This window comes from Acipenser ruthenus, chromosome 53 (assembly GCF_902713425.1).
Source record: "Acipenser ruthenus chromosome 53, fAciRut3.2 maternal haplotype, whole genome shotgun sequence".
NCBI lineage: Eukaryota > Metazoa > Chordata > Actinopteri > Acipenseriformes > Acipenseridae > Acipenser > Acipenser ruthenus.
The window spans coordinates 1758189-1775298 of record NC_081241.1 but is presented as its reverse complement, the minus strand read 5'-3'; the positions used below and the strand labels follow the sequence as shown (position 1 = coordinate 1775298).

General features: G+C 39.9%; 1 protein-coding gene across 1 annotated transcript; it reads left to right on the top strand.

Annotated features, from left to right (window-relative positions):
* The first annotated feature begins 1907 nt into the window (after positions 1-1907).
* LOC117965741 (tripartite motif-containing protein 16-like protein) lies at positions 1908-9478 on the top strand. Its single transcript, XM_059016582.1, has 6 exons — positions 1908-2526; positions 6287-6382; positions 6563-6796; positions 6947-7106; positions 7401-7457; positions 8559-9478. Exons 1-6 carry the CDS (start codon positions 1945-1947, stop codon positions 9086-9088), a joined length of 1659 nt encoding a protein of 552 aa, XP_058872565.1. The 5' UTR covers positions 1908-1944; the 3' UTR covers positions 9089-9478.
* Positions 9479-17110: the final 7632 nt, after the last annotated feature.

The window sequence follows — 17110 nt, the reverse complement described above, 5'->3', positions numbered from 1 at the left end:
TCTGTTAGATTATGCATGTTTAGCATTACATCTGAATAAATAGAACAATGTTGAAAATATATATAGAAATACCTGCCATAGCACTGTCAATGTTGTATATTTAAATATATTGTATTTATTTAGCTACAATGTACTGGGGGACACTGATTTGGGGGACATGCCATGTTTCCCTAATGTTTAAGCCCTTTGCTTGTTGTTGGGTAGCCAGGAAATGTCCAAGGGTCAATGGCAACATGACCTTAGAGTTCTTAATCATAAGTGTGGGGAGGGGGCACAGTTTACAATGCAGTGAAGACAATGGCAAAGTCCCTGTGGCAAGGCTGGGGCCCGTACATGTATATAGTGTGTGTTCTGTTTCTTTCTAGCGTTGTAAATACAGTGTGTTCAAATGTATAAGTTTGTGTTGAATATGACAGGGCTGGGGTTAGAGTTCCCTCTCTAATTAGGACAAGTGTTAATTGATTTATTGATTAGCAATGAACTGAGGTCCCATGCTTTAAAGAGGAGCGGGAAAGCCAATTCCTTTGTTCTTTAGCAAGCCTCAGAGGGGTTGACTGAAGGCTCACGACTGGATGTTAAACCAGGGTGAATAAACCGAGCACATGCCCACCGGGTATGGAATAGGGGTCCTATAGGAATTGCCTCTGAAAACTCTTGTCCAGGTTGATTGTGGGGAAATGAGGTGGGGAAGCATATTGGCGGTGTGCTGGGCACTGAAGTCCACAGGGTAAGCATTGTGCACTGCAGCCCGTGCAACAGTCTTACGCTTCCCCACAATCAGCCTCCAGGAGTCTTTTCAGAAGCAGTGTTTTGCTGGAATAGTTAGTAAGCACGGTGAATAAAATCTAAACAGATACAGCCATAAAAAATCCTCATCAGGTAAGAAATGTAAAGAACATGATGACGTTTAAACCTTTAACCTCAGTGTGGTCCCCATGAGTGTTCATTAATATCTATCTATCAGGAGAGTTTTCAAAATGACCAATTTGATCTGTTCATGAAAACACAGCAGCATGGCTGATTGAAATGAAATCTCTTTGAAATGTTTGATGAAGGGGGTCAGGAGGTGGGGTCCTATTATCTGTAACACAGGAAGGAAGGAAGTGAACGGGGAGAGGAAACCAGTGTGGGGGCTACAGGATCAATGGGCTTCACCTTAGTCAAAGAGAGTGGAAATAAAGCAGTGTGGAAAACAAAACGAGCAACAGTAAAACAAGAAGGGACTTGAGAGAATGATGTTCTGCTGATGAGAGGGAAGACATTGTCTGAAATGAATAAAACAAATAGTGCACAGATTTGAAAAGTAGGTCCCTTGATTGTAAGCTTTGTTTGAGTGTCTGTTCTGTATAAAATGGTTTTAACTAATGAAAGCAGCACTGTAATAAATGAGTATGTCAGTAACGTACACACCCTGTCTGATAACACTAGAACATGTCTAGTTCTCATAATATACAACCTCCCCTGGACTGGAGGGACCACTCTTCATGTTCTCTTAGGGGGGTGAGCAGTTCAGACTCTGTGCCTCAAGCTTGCCCTGAACTGGAGGGAAGAAAGCAGTTGCTGCTCAGAGACAAATTTGTGGTTGAGGACTAATGGACTTTGAGATGTGGATTAATGCCCACGAAGATCGAACTCCACCAAACTCACTTCCCTTGTGAACTTCTGAGGATTCAGACCCACACAGAAGTGAAGGTCTAGTGCAGTCAGAGACATACTGTAGCTATAAAAGGGTTACTGTGACAATGCCATTCTCAAACTCCAGTCCCACTCACAACTCTCTCCTCTCCGCCCCTCTCACACTGATTCAGCAGTCTCTGCTCAGCCTGCTTGAATAAACCTGGCCTCAGTCCAAAACCCCGCCTCTTAGAGCTTTACACAATTCCAGGAAATCAGCACAGCGAAGTTTCTGTTGTGAAATCAGTTTCTCTGTCTCACTGCAGCAAGATGGCTTCAAACTTGTGGTCAGAGGATCAGTTTAGCTGTTCAGTATGTCTGGATCTATTGAAGGACCCAGTTGCTATTCCATGTGGACACAGTTACTGTATGGGGTGTATTAAGAACTGCTGGGATCAGACTGATCATACAGGTGTCTACAGCTGCCCCCAGTGCAGAAAGACCTTTACCCCAAGGCCTGATCTGTGCAGAAACACCATGCTGGCTGAAGTTGTGGAGAAATTAAAGATGACAGGACTCAATCCTCCTCCTGCTCAAAGTTATGCTGGACCTGGAGATGTGCCGTGTGATTTCTGCACTGGGAGAAAGTTCAAAGCTGTGAAATCCTGTTTGACGTGCCTGGCCTCTTACTGTGAGACACACGTCAAGCCACACTATGAGGGGGCTGCTTTCAAGAGGCACAAGCTGATCAATGCAATTGGAAATCTGGAGCAGAAGCTTTGTGCAGAACATCAACGATTATGTGAGGTCTTCTGTAGAACCGATCAGATGTGTATTTGCTTATTGTGTACACAAGATGAACACAGGAGCCATGATACAGTCTCAGCTAAGAAGGAAAGGAGTGTGAAACAGGTAAGGATTTGAACCATTTCCTTGTAGCTATCCTAGAAGATAAGAATTCCCAGGGATATTTAACATGTCTGTTTACTAGGTTATACAGTTTCACATGAGATCAGATTTTAATTGTATATTAAGAGCTATTTAAAGAGCCCTAGTTTTTTAATTGCTCTTTCTAAACTATGATGTACTACAATGTATTTCAGGGTGTAACAGGGGTGTTGTTATGGGTGTGGCTATCGCTGATTGACAGGAGAGACACAGGAGGTTTTCTTTGATACAAAAACACAAAACATTCAAAACAAAACACTGCTCGAAAACAACTAGAAAATAAAAGTTGACCAAACAAGAAAGGAGGTCCCGCTCCAGGAACAGTCTCCCTGACACCTCCTCTCTAGACTTGGGTGGGATTAAAATCCCCTAAACTTGTTCCCTATTCTTTCCAGTGCTAGCAATCCTGGTTAACTCACACAGTGATCCGAGATACATTTTTCCTCTTGTGTTTTCCTCACCCTGGTTAACACACGCAGTCGTGAGGATCCTACAGCAACACTCTCCTTCCCAGACAGTCTGTATCCCTGCTTGTAGAACCAAGAAACCGGCTTTTCAGACCCTTTTTAAAGGCATGTGGCCGGGGCTAATTGATAATCAATTAATCAATTAACACCTGGCCACATTCCACACCTGGATTTGAATATACCCTGCCATATCTAGCACAATCTTGATTATCAAAAACATTATTTACAATCAAACAAAATCACACTGTTTACACGTACAGGACCTCAGCCCTGCCTCACACGGTAAGAAGGATTTGTTCAGCTGTTTTGTGGTGCATTGGAATTTGAAGTGTAAAATTAGCATGATTTATATTCCTATTGTTTTTTAGATGTATCTTGCAACTTTATAAAATCATAGATCAGTTTCATGGTTTAAGATATTATAGTTTAATTGGTAAAACTGTTCAAAAATAGCATTCCCAGCAATGTCAAGCACCTAATTAAAAAGCAAAAAAAAAAAAAAACAAGATTAATATGATATTCAATATACAAGATTAATATAATATACAATATACAAGATTAATATGATATTCAATATACAAGATTAATATGATATTCAATATACAAGATTAATATGATATACAATATACAAGATTAATATGATATACAATATACAAGATTAATATGATATTCAATATACAAGATTAATATGATATACAATATACAAGATTAATATGATATTCAATATACAAGATTAATATAATACACAATATACAAGATTAATATGATATTCAATATACAAGATTAATATGATATACAATATACAAGATTAATATGATATTCAATATACAAGATTAATATGATACGCAATATACAAGATTAATATGATATTCAATATACAAGATAAATATGATATTCAATATACAAGATTAATATGATATTCAATACACAAGATTAATATGATATACAATATACAAGATTAATATGATATTCAATATACAAGATTAATATGATATTCAATATACAAGATTAATATAATATGCAATATACAAGATTAATATGATATTCAATATACACAGGGCTTCTGTTTTTCGGTGTTTATTAATTTCATTAAACCAAGAGCCAGCCATGCTTGTGTTTGTAGTGATGTGGTGGAAATATGATCCTCGCTTGGAAAATTGGTGCTGCAGCCGGAGGACGGAGCGAGCTTCACCCAGTGCTGCCTCTATGATGCAGGGCCTCTTTAATATATTGAAACAATGATTACAGCACAGGGATCATAATATCTTCTTAATAAACTAATACATCACATTTTAAACAAGACTTTAATAATTGTGTTTTGATATATAGTAAACAAAACACATGCCTTTAAAAGTGACACATACGCATCTATCTGCACTGGCAGAGCTGCTGTGCCCGTGCCTTTAAAAGTGACACATACGCATCTATCTGCACTGGCAGAGCTGCTGTGCCCATGCCTTTAAAAGTGACACATACGCATCTATCTGCACTGGCAGAGCTGCTGTGCCCGTGCCTTTAAAAGTGACACATACGCATCTATCTGCACTGGCAGAGCTGCTGTGCCCGTGCCTTTAAAAGTGACACATACACATCTATCTGCACTGGCAGAACTGCTGTGCCCATGCCTTTAAAAGTGACACATACTCATCTATCTGCACTGGCAGAGCTGCTGTGCCTGTGCCTTTAAAAGTGACACATACGCATCTATCTGCACTGGCAGAGCTGCTGTGCCCGTGCCTTTAAAAGTGACACATACGCATCTATCTGCACTGGCAGAGCTGCTGTGCCCGTGCCTTTAAAAGTGACACATACGCATCTATCTGCACTGGCAGAGCTGCTGTGCCCGTGCCTTTAAAAGTGACACATACGCATCTATCTGCACTGGCAGAGCTGCTGTGCCTGTACCATGGCGTTCTTGCCAGTCAACCACAGTGAGGGGTGTGTTTTTGAGAGATTTGCTTGTACACTTAAAACGTTTGATCTTTCAATTTATAACCACCATTTAGCTGAGAAGAATTGTTTTTATTGGTAAAGTGTTCATCTTTTTAATTATGAAGGCTCAAAGTCAGTAGAGGGCATAACTCAAATCCAAGATGGCCGCCAGGCAGAAAAGTAGCTGAATTTGGTGTGTTAAAACACATTTTTACATGATTAAAACAGATATGTTTAAGTTAGTTAAAAACGAAATGTAATAACCTATTTGGGATTTTGTTTGTTAAAATCTACAATTTCTTTTGCTCACCCTACTGGTCCCCTCTTTCCTTTGCTCTCTTCCACAGTGAAGTCCTTCTGCTCACGGGCTCATTCTTCTGGGGATTTTGTGTATTTAGGCATTTTTTACATTTCTTCACAATTTTCAATTCTGTTTTAAATTCCACGAGTGTGTGGATCCTCCCTGTTGAACTGTAATATAGCTTTAAATCCCACGAGCAAGAACAACCCTCCGTTTCTAATTGTAATCTCGTTTTAAATCTCACAAGCGTGTGCAATCCTCCAATAGAAATGCAGGAACGTGCTGCCACTCAGTTTAAAGTATTCAGAATGAATCAATGATAGATTCAAGTCAGGAAGGAGGTTCATTGCCTGACTGCGCTGGGAAAGGTTGTTATTTTGTCATTCTTTTTAGGTTTTAGGTTATTTTATTGTATTTTTTCACATGGAAAGGGATGAAGTCAACGTGAATTGAGTAACCATGTCCAGTGTTTTTCCGGTGTTTATTGGGTATACACTGATTTCATTTTTTTGTATCAGGGGTGTTTTATCTGTGTTTATCGATTAAAAATGGAAATCAGAAGCCCTAAATATCAATTAAAGAGAAATCTGCTTCAGTTTCCTAGGTGCTTCACAAAACAAACATGTAACACATGCTAGATCAGCCATCATTCACTGTTACTAGTATGAAACAGTACCATCTAGTGGACAGCTACTGTGGATCAAGTGTTCTTTTGTATTGCTGGCAGCTGTGCACTAGGTGGTGTTGTATCTTACTCCTATACACACATGTTGACTGATCTAGCCTGTGCTACAGATGTCTATGGCGTGCAACTGGAACAGAAGAGCAAATTATATTCAAGAACCACTCAGAATTATTGCAAACATTGTAAAGAGGTAAGGGGTACCAGAAAATAGAAAATATATATAAACTAAATTGATTCTGTCAGGTTCAATAGCATACTTAACAGGCCTGTGATGGGTGTGACAGGATATCACTCAGTGCCCCATCAGAAATGTCACTGTGTCACTGTGTTTCTACACAGAAGCAGCTGGGAGAGACACAGACAGAAATACAACAGAGAATCCAGGAGAGACTGAAAGAAATTGAGGAGATGAAACTGGCTGTGGTGTCACTGAAAGTGGGTATTGACAAGAGGGGGTTATTATTATTATTATTATTATTATTATTATTATTATTATTATTATTATTATTATTAACAGATGGACTGGAACACATCTGCAGAAGTTTACTGTCTATGCCTGATGTGTTGTTGATATCAATTCTAACCATGTCTCCTCTACTGTGTTCTTTCACTCAGAGATCTGCATGCATAGAAATAAAGGAAAGTGAGAAGATCTTTACTGAGCTGATCCGATCCATTGAGAAGATCCACACTGAGGTTATTGAGCTGATTGGAGCTAACGAGAAGGCTGCAGTGAATCAGGCTGAAGGACGCATGAAGAAACTGGAGCAGGAGATTGCTGAGCTAAGGAGGAGAAACGCTGAGCTGAAACAGCTTTCAGAGACAGAGGATCACATCCATTTTCTACAGGTAACATCACTGCTTGTTAGAAAATCTCAAGTCCATAACTGGGACGGTTTCAGACCTCTCCAATTGAATGAATCCTTGCTTTTCCCCAGGAATGTTTTGGACCCCATTCTGTTTCACTGAAAACTCCTTTTCTCCACTTTCCTGTTGTAGAAATTCCAGTCTCTCTGTGCCCCTCCTGAAGCTGGAGACTTACCCAGCGTTACTGTCAATACAGACATCTCTTTTGGGGCTGTGAGGAAAGCTGTATCTGAACTTAAAGACCATATTGAGGACTTCTGCAAGGGTGAATTAGTCAAAATAACCACAACAGGTTGGTGTGAAATAGATTCCTTTGGTAGAGATTTCTCAAATAGACCATGGCTTGAGGAGGGACAGGACTTGCAAGACATTAATAAAGACCTCTTGCAGATTGTTGGCTATATGAATATTGCAGGAGGGAGACAGCAGGGAAGAATGAGCAGGGAGGAGAGATGTTTACACCCTGAAATGCCGTGAATAAGCCTTGTTTATTTTCAGATTACTGTTTGGAGTCTTGTGTGTGTTGTGTATTAATCCACATGTTTCAATTCTATTTCTCTCTCTTTTTTCTGGCCAGTGAATGAAGTTGCAGTTTACAGTCTGCAGGCTCCAGAGCCAAGGAACAGAGCTGAGTTTTTAAAATGTAAGTCTGTTTTCACTGAAACATTTGATTGAAAGATGTGTCACTCCATTGAGAGAAGAGCTAACACTACAGAACATGGAGGGGTGGAGCTTGAGGGCAGCAATTATTATTATTTATTAGTAATTGTGAAGCCATTAATCTACACTCCTCTCCAACAAGTATTGGTTCAGATGAATACATGCAGAATGACTGGGGGAGGGGCATTTGTTGTCTGTTTTTCCACTCAGACCTTTCTCTCCCTAAATATCTTGGTATCCCTGAATAGATAATCATCCCATCTTTTAATACATGTACAATGCATGTGAAACCAGTTGTGGGGTAAAATGAACAGCTATCCCTCCCAGTCATCCTGTGCTGGTAGTAAATGTATATTGCAGTATCAGTGCACTTGTGGGATGGATTGCTCATTAAAATATTAGACAGATATTTGAAGAGTGGATGATATTCTATTGAAGATATTTAGTAAGCAAGGGGTCTGAGTGGGTAAAATGGCAACACATACCCTGTAGGAACATTAAGTGAACTGTAATTGTATGCAGAGCTGCATTTGATTGGTTCCAATTGAAGAAGTTTGATAAGATCGAGGAATTATAATGAACAAAACAATCAAACAGCAAGAGGGTTTAAAGGGTTCATAAGGTCCTTTGTATTTTATTGTGTTGCATGTTCCCATGTGTTGCTACAGCTGTTTACGTGAGGTGTGTGTATTGTTTTAATTATTTTTATTTTTTTACATTTTGACCACTTTTTTATACTTATAGATGGCTTCACATGTAACTGCATGGGCCTCTCAGAACTACATATCCCATCATCCTCCTACTCACATATGTGATTGAGATGGAATTACCAATGAACAAGAGGATGATGGGAAATGTAGTTCTGAGAGGTCCATGCCGGTCCGCGGGAAGCCATCTTGAGGCAGAAAATGCAATTTAAAAGTTTAAAAAAGTGGTAAAAATGTATTAAAAAAAATAATTAAAACAACACACACACCTTCCATAAACAGGATGTGAGGATGCAGCAGACAATGACTGTTGATTTTCTCAGTGATTTGACTTTTCTAACCGTCTCTCCTCTACCCGTCCTCTTCTCTTCAATCAGATTCCTGTCAGCTCACACTGGACCCCAACACAGCGCAAGGAAACCTCTGTCTGTCTGAAGGGAACAGAAAGGTGACATGGAGGAGAGAGACCCAGAGATATCCCACTCACCCAGAGAGATTTGAGAGCTGGGCCCAAGTGCTTTGCAGAGAGGGTTTGTCTGGGACTCGCTGTTACTGGGAGATTGAGTGGAGTGGGGGAGGGGCTTCTATAGGAGTCACATATAAAGGAATCAGCAGGAAAGGAGAGGATCATTCCTGTAGCCTTGGATTCAATGACAAGTCCTGGAGTTTGTTCTGCTCTGATTCCAGTTACTCTGCCTGGCACAATAACAATGAAACTGCAATAACTGCCCCCCACTCCCCCAGAATAGGAGTGTATCTGGACTTTAATGCCAGCACGCTGTCCTTTTATGGCGTCTCTGACACAATGACCCTCCTGCACAGATTCCAAACCACATTCACTGAGCCGCTCTATCCTGGGTTTTGGCTTCGTTCTGGTTCCCCTGTAACAATCTGCCAGCTGAAGTAGACTGTTTTGTGTTGTAAGAAACCCTTTGTATTGAACTCCCTGTCTGTCCTCTCCACTCCTCGGGTGAAGGGAATGTTCAATCTGACACAACTTTGGATGAAAGTTAGGGGGTAAAACGGCGCCACCTGCAGAGCGAAACGAGGTGAATTATTTGTTTTCAGCAACGAATGGATTTCATACGAAGTAACTGTATTTAATTTATTTTTTAAGAATTGTTATGTTTTATATATATTTTAAAAAATGGCATCCAATAGTCAGTGCTGTAACAGTTTTTAAAAAAAGTGAACTTAAGTTTGCTTTATTGTGTGTGTGTTTTTGTTTTTTTATTTCCATAAAATGTTTAATATTTCAGATTTTAGTAATGTGATTTAATAAAAAAAATTAACGTGATAGACTGACTTTTTCTTATTTCTTAATACTCATTAACATGGTTTTTCAAATGAGAATGAGAAAGAAAGAGGTGAATGAGAGAGGAAGAGGTCTGGTAAAGCATAGGGAAGCATTGTAAAGCACAGAGAGGTGTGGTAAAGCATAGGGAAGCAGTGTAAAACACAGAGAGGTCTGGTAAAGCATAGGGAAGCATTGTAAAGCACAGAGAGGTCTGGTAAAGCATAGGGAAGCATTGTAAAGCACAGAGAGGTCTGGTAAAGCATAGGGAAGCATTGTAAACCACAGAGAGGTCTGGACTCTAACCCTGGGCTTGAGACTCAGCTCAGTGATTTGGATTCCTGAACAGCTTCTTAGTAAAGGTATTATTCAGCATGCCGCCGCACCGTGAACTAATAAGAAAAGACTTTCAGTACCTGGCAGGCTCTTGTGACATATCAGGCGGGTCATTCTCTTTACTCCTTCTTCTTCTCCTTGGAGTCGGGTCCATGCCTCTCTCTACTGAATCACTCGTTCCTCAGTTAGCTGTGTTTCTCCTCTGCAACACAAATGAAACAAGTCCGTTGTTAAAGAGTACAGCGCTTCAAATGTCATTTTTCTTTCTCTTTCTTTAGACCGGCCCCTTATCTTTTCATGCTGTTTGAAATCATCCCGACCGCTTCTTGTTATCACAGTTACTCAAATGCTGGGTTCGTTTTTGGAAACGTCTGTGTTGCTAATTGAGTGCCATGGGAGCATTGTATTTTAAACAATTTTGTTTCAATTAAGATTATGTTTCATTTTGAATGATTAATTTTGAACTTGAAATATACAGGTTAATACTAACAGTTACAACAGCACTTAATAGGAAAAAAAAACTATGATCTTTTTGTGTGTTTTGTCCAGTTGTTCTGCTTGGATTTTGGTGTCTGACCAAATTTATATTCGAGCTTGAGTTTCTCGCACTGTTCATGTCGTTAGGGTTACCCGATTTGCCCTGAAAAACTAAACAAGACGTTCTTTTTCTCCAAGTCACTGACGCAGTACCAAAATAACAGTATTGTGCAGTAAAGAAACAAGGACCAGGGGTCACAAATGGAGATTAGATAAAGGGGGCATTCAGAACAGAAAATAGGAGGCACTTTTTTACACAGAGAATTGTGAGGGTCTGGAACCAACTCCCCAGTAATGTTGTTGAAGCCGACACCCTGGGATCCTTCAAGAAGCTGCTTGATGAGATTCTGGGATCAATAAGCTACTAACAACCAAACGAGCAAGATGGGCTGAATGGCCTCCATCTCGTTTGTAAATGTTCTTATGTTCTTACGTATTTAACACAATAATAGTTTTATCAAATTATAGTGGAATAGTTGTATGCTTGTGTCTTTAGAAAATATCAGTTTATAAAAGCTCTCTTATTTTGAAGACTCCATGTTCACAAGTATGCGGAAGCCCCTTTGGCAGTCAGCATACTCTGACATCATAAGTCACATGACCGGAACCTGCGTGACGTCGAGTTATTTTGCTTAAACATCAATAATAACCGAACAACGAAGAAGAAGAAGCGAAAAGGACGGAAAATACAAAGAAAAAATGATGCAGCCTATCATTGTGATAAGATGAAATATTGAAGTACCTTGACAAGATGTTTTGCCGGTACGCAGTTCCGGGCCGTACCGGCTGACTTTCAACTCTGATTATTAGTATTATATTTATGTGTGTTATTATTATTATTATGGATATAGTTTTATTATCCACTATCCTGAACAATACGAAGTATAAAATCGACTCGCACAAGCGCTCCTCTTCACTGTAGCTGAAGCGAGCTGCGGGTCACATGACACAGGAAGGAAATGTCTTCAAAGCAGTTCCTTGGGTTGGGCAGCAGCTGGTTCATGACGAGAGAGAAACACAGACCTGTTCAGAGTCATGCGAGTCACGAACGACTTTAAATAATCCTGTGTGTGTCTTTATCTCACCTCGCTCGACCCGCTGACAAGTCTTGACAGCCCGCTATTAATAATGAACCGGGGAAATGCTGAGGTTCCCATGCAGCTGTGGAGACATCTTTGTTTGCTTCTCCTTGAAGTCATCTCCGTGTCTGTATCTCCTAAATCACTCGTTCCGCAGTTAGCTGTGTTTCGACCGTGCAACACAACTGAAATCATTAACGAGGGGAGCACAGAGCACCCCGATATACTCACAGCAGAACAGCCTCCATTCACAAAACCTATAGCAACGCGATCATTAACGAGGGGAGCACAGAGCACCCCGATATACTCACAGCAGAACAGCCTCCATTCACAAAACCTATAGCAACGCGATCATGAACGAGGGGAGCACAGAGCACCCCGATATACTCACAGCAGAACAGCCTCCATTCACAAAACCTATAGCAACGCGATCATTAACGAGGGGAGCACAGAGCACCCCGATATACTCACAGCAGAACAGCCTCCATTCACAAAACCTATAGCAACGCGATCATTAACGAGGGGAGCACAGAGCACCCCGATATACTCACAGCAGAACAGCCTCCATTCACAAAACCTATAGCAACGCGATCATTAACGAGGGGAGCACAGAGCACCCCGATATACTCACAGCAGAACAGCCTCCATTCACAAAACCTATAGCAACGCGATCATTAACGAGGGGAGCACAGAGCACCCCGATATACTCACAGCAGAACAGCCTCCATTCACAAAACCTATAGCAACGCGATCATTAACGAGGGCAGCACAGATTTGTAATTTCCAGTAAAATGTAATGTTTCTATATTCCAATCTGTGCCAAACGTCACTTTTAAACCCGTGTATTATGAATGTAAAGCCTAGTCCGGGTCTGTCCCGCGACACATCCGTTTCATTTACACTGTAATGCGGACTCACAGGAACACAATATTTCTACCTGTGCTGAGTGGGAGCTGCAGAGGGACTGTGTTTTACGTGACTTCGTTAAACTGCAATAAACTCTCTGTCAGACTTTCTGTGTCCTCACCTAGGACTGTATAAAGCTCTACGGGCTCCAGAAATGCGTCAGTGTTTACTAACTCCGCCCACTTGTGACATCATTGTCCTATCCTTCCTTATATAGTCCTAGGTCCGCCCCAGTGCTTCGTAAAGCCGACAGCTATTGGCTGATCTCGACACACATGATACAAGAGTTCTGTCAGACTTTCCAACAAGCAAGACTTTCATTTGACGCGCGTTTTATTGAGGCTCGTTATCATAACGTCTTAGTCTTATTATCATAACGCCCGAATTATAAATTATACGATTTTAAACCATCAAAAACGAAACCTGCCGAACCTCTGGAACCAGACCGATAAAAAGAAACTCAAAACTGGATGTCAAAAACGGAAGCAAAAGACGACAAAAAATAAAATAAACTGCAATAAACACACTGTCAACCTTTCTGTGTACATTTCAAAATGATTATTTCTGTAAAGGGAGTGTTCTGTTTTCTGTTAACTGTTACTAAGTAGGCTAAAGTAAAAAAGAAAGTGCGCTACAGGAAATAATTAGATTTTACTGCATTATTATTATTATTATTATTATTATTTATTTCTTAGCAGACGCCCTTATCCAGGACGACTTACAGGAGTTACAAAATATCACATTACAGATAAGAGCCGTTATAAAAATACAGTCAAATCAGCGGCAAACAGGAGCAAATTCAACTAAGAACAATACAGAAAATAATCACGTTTGAGAGCAAATTCGACTAAGAGCCGTTAAACGTCTCAGAAAAACAATTGTTTAGAATTTGAGTTTGGTTTCCTTTCAGAGTAAATTCAAATACAAGAGACAGGAAACAGTTCTAATTGAGAGCAGTAGTTTAGGCCTACTGTAGATATTTATACAAAATGTTTTTGTTTGTTTGTTTTTTAACTCAGACAACTCCAGACATGTCCTGCTTAGAGAGGGACAACTAATTTTGAAGACCGTTTTGAAAGAAATATATCGTTGCTGTGGGGGTGGCTCGAGTCTCAAACTGGGGGTCCATTCCCTGGGGCTTGAGGTCTCGGAGGGTCTCTTCAAGCTCCTCTCTGCAAAGACAAGTTTATAATCCTAATGTTAGGATGTTTTTAATATTACACTCTTCAATATCACCGCGACAGCATCGCCCCATGAAATCATAAACACATCATTACAGTAAAATGATTTTGCGTTGAAATTTCTTTGACGCTGTCGTGCTTCTCAGACGCTTTGTGTGGTCAAATTGATCACATGACCCGGGAGCCGTTATCATTTGTAAAACCTGGCTTTGAGAAGCTTGTCTGGAGACTCCTAACTGCCAGACAGCCTTCCCCGTTCCATTCAAATCATGTGACAGTGTGACCTTTCAACTCTGTGTACAGGCAGAGTTGAAAGGTCACTGTTAGACTGATAAGGAGGGGAGACATGTAGAAACACAATGAGAATTTAAAATCGGCTTATCCTCTACGGTAAACCTGCGAGGTATTTTTTAACAAACCTCCTCAGTTTCTCCTCCTTGTACATCGCCTCCAGCTCCTTGTTTTCCCTCCTCAGTCTCTCCAGTTCCTCCTTGTCCTCCGAGCCCCCCTCTGTCTGCTCCTGGGCTTTCCCTCTGTTGATGAGAAACACGCATGCAAATAACCATCATCACAGACATGTTACTATTCATTAAAAACCCTAAACACAGCTCCCAAGAGAAAGGGCAGCAGTTACTGGGAGAGTCATTGAGGTGCTGGTGCTGCTGGTGAACCTGGACTGGAGTCGTCAGGTATGTTATTAAACTGGAGCACGCATGCCTCTGCAGAGAGAGGAGATAAGACCTGATATTACCTGGCAGGCTCTTTGCTGTTCCTTATCCTTGGAGTTGGGTTCATGTCTCTCTCTCTTCCAATTCACTCGTTCCTCGGTTAGCTGTGTTTCTGCAGCAGAACTGAAACAAGTCAGTAACTAATGAGTACAGAGCCTCAAAAGATCCTTTCTTTAGACCGCCCCCTTATCATTTCATGAGGTTTCATCATCCCAAGCCCTTCTTATTATTGCTGTTACTCCAGTACTGGGTTGAATTATTTTTTTGGATGAGTCTGCTATTTGTTTGTTTGCAAATTCAAACGCAGTGAATATATAATATATTGTGTAAAACGAATCGTGCCTGTGTTATTGTAGTGCAGCAGTGTGGAGTAGTGGTTAGGGTCCTGGACTCTTGACCGGAGGGTCGTGGGTTCAATCCCAGGTGGGGGACACTGCTGCTGTACCCTTGAGCAAGGTACTTTACCTAGATTGCTCCAGTAAAAACCCAACTGTATAAATGGGGAATTGTATGTAAAAATAATGTGATATCTTGTAACAATTGTAAGTTGCCCTGGATAAGGGCGTCTGCTAAGAAATTAATACTAATATTGTAATAATAATGATTAATAAAAGCGACAGAGCGGTGTGTTTTTGTTATTGGTAAAGTGAATCTGGTTTGGTGTGAATGGGATTTCCTTTGCGTCACTTTGCCCCTGTTGTTAATGTAGATTTTGTATCTATATCTGGATATTCCCTACTGGAAATTTACAGATTTATTGTATTAGAATGCAATACATTGTGACAGAATTGTATTAAAACATATTTTACATGTGTATGTGTTTGAGATGAGCCATGCGAATCACATTTGAAATGCATATTCAACAGATAATCACATAAGAAATGTATATAAAAGACATTAAAACATGATGGAAATGCATTACATCTGAAAACAGGTTTTTGACGTGTTTCTAATGCGTTTTGATGAATCACATTCATTTCGAAGTGTAGTTGATTTTCAAACTGGAGTCCCCTTATTCTCGTGTGTGCACTAAATAAACTGCAGGGCCTGCATCAAAACAATGAAATATCCAACACAATACCACAAAGAGACTTCACAAGTTTAGAATATGAAACGTTAGTTTGTTCTTCTTCTTTGGATCATGTAGGCAGTTTCATTGATAGTGTTGTATTTAAGGGGAAGTATAGCCTATAGGTGTTTCACATTGTTTACAATTGAATCATCTTAAATGTTTTTGTTTTTCTAAATTGCATGAATCATAAAAATGTTTGCAAAGCTTTAAAATGTGGAACTTTGCTGACATTAATCAAAGACAAAGCGCGATTCGGTTAGAGATTGCAGCCAAAATCCCCACAAGGCAGCAGTGTGATGGAAAGATGCACACAGAGCACTTGTGTTTGATTTTTCTGCAGTAAAAACGTTAAAAGCTTCCACACCAATTCAAATATTCTCTTCATGTATTGTCACAGTAAAAATCATCATTCAAAGCATCCGAAAATGATAACGCAACATTTGTACAGTTTACCATGTAGGCTACTTTGTTACATTTGTTAACACAGTGTTTAATACAGCATTTCACAATTGAAAACTAAATGTATGCTAAATACAGCAGCATGACTGAAGTAAAAAAATGAGCCTTTTATAAAAATAGATTCACTAGAACAACATTGACAATTAACAGAACACAAAATCTAAAAGCAACGCTCACTTTATTACTGTTATTATCATGACGTGATTTAGCAGACCCCCTTATCCAGGGCGACGTGCGATGCATGTAACAATACAAATCAATACAATACACCGGTTCCAGTTTTTACAAAAGAAGGTTTGTTGGTTAATCCTTGCAACTCGAGTCTACCCAGCAATGATAAACAGTGTCCAGAAAGCAGACTCGCTGACCTTTAGTCCTTATGATTCTCTCCATTTGAAAGCGCTACATTGTGATCACGTGTAGCGCGCTGTGCGGAAAAATGACAAGCCCCTTTAACATTGCACGAAATGCCTGCATCTTTCCTGTCATTTGCAGCCATCGGTTTAGATGTGAATGGGTGCCAGCCAATAAATAAATAGATAAATAAATAAAAGCAACAGGAATTTTGCAGCCATTTTGTTAGCTGTAAAATTTCTGATGTTTTCTAATAGTTTTTCTAGCAGGGGAAGCACATATAAATCTATAATATTTTCAAACGTCATGATTTCTGGTTTGATCGACTATCAGCCCAACCTGAGTAACACATGAACTCGTCTCTCTCTAGAACATTTGGGAAAGCACAAATATACATTCTGTCATTGGCTGACGTAATGACACATTCCCCCCCAAATCTAAAAGTGAAACTGCAGTCTCCTGGTTAATATCCTCCACTTCACATAAAAAGGAACATTTCATTGAGAAATGTTTCCATTTTACATGAAATCTCTTCACAATCTGCAAAGGTCTTAGGATGACAACACAATCTCTCCTGTCTGGAAAGGACACTTGAACCAAAGCAGTAATGAATGCAAATCTTTCGTTAAAACATACAGCATAATTAGCTCTCCTAGTCTGCCCTGTGTGAGTAATAGAGGAACATTTTACATTAGCAATTTTAAATCGAGTGTACTCCTCTGAAGAGAAACCTGATAAACTCACATTATATAATACTTCAAGCACAAGTCTATGAGAAATGCCCACTTCATGACAATGACCAAGACATTCAACATCTGTACGCACTGCTAAAATACTCCTGGGAGTGAAAGACTTAAAGAGCTGATGCAACATAACAGCACATTCATGGCAAGCATTTGCAAAATAAAAACTGCTATTAAATGGCAAATCCCTCAGAAGGCAAACATTTCTGAATATTTGCATTGGAACACCTTTGAACCCAT

What these genes read in the sequence shown, in the direction of transcription:
- LOC117965741 (XM_059016582.1), top strand. Translation starts at nt 1,945, where the DNA reads ATGGCTTCAAACTTGTGGTCAGAGGATCAGTTTAGCTGTTCAGTATGT. An exon ending in ATCACATCCATTTTCTACAG is followed by an intron (nt 6,797 to 6,946) that starts GTAACATCACTG and finishes TTCCTGTTGTAG; the next exon opens with AAATTCCAGTCTCTCTGTGC. An exon ending in AGTCAAAATAACCACAACAG is followed by an intron (nt 7,107 to 7,400) that starts GTTGGTGTGAAA and finishes CAGTGAATGAAG; the next exon opens with TTGCAGTTTACAGTCTGCAG.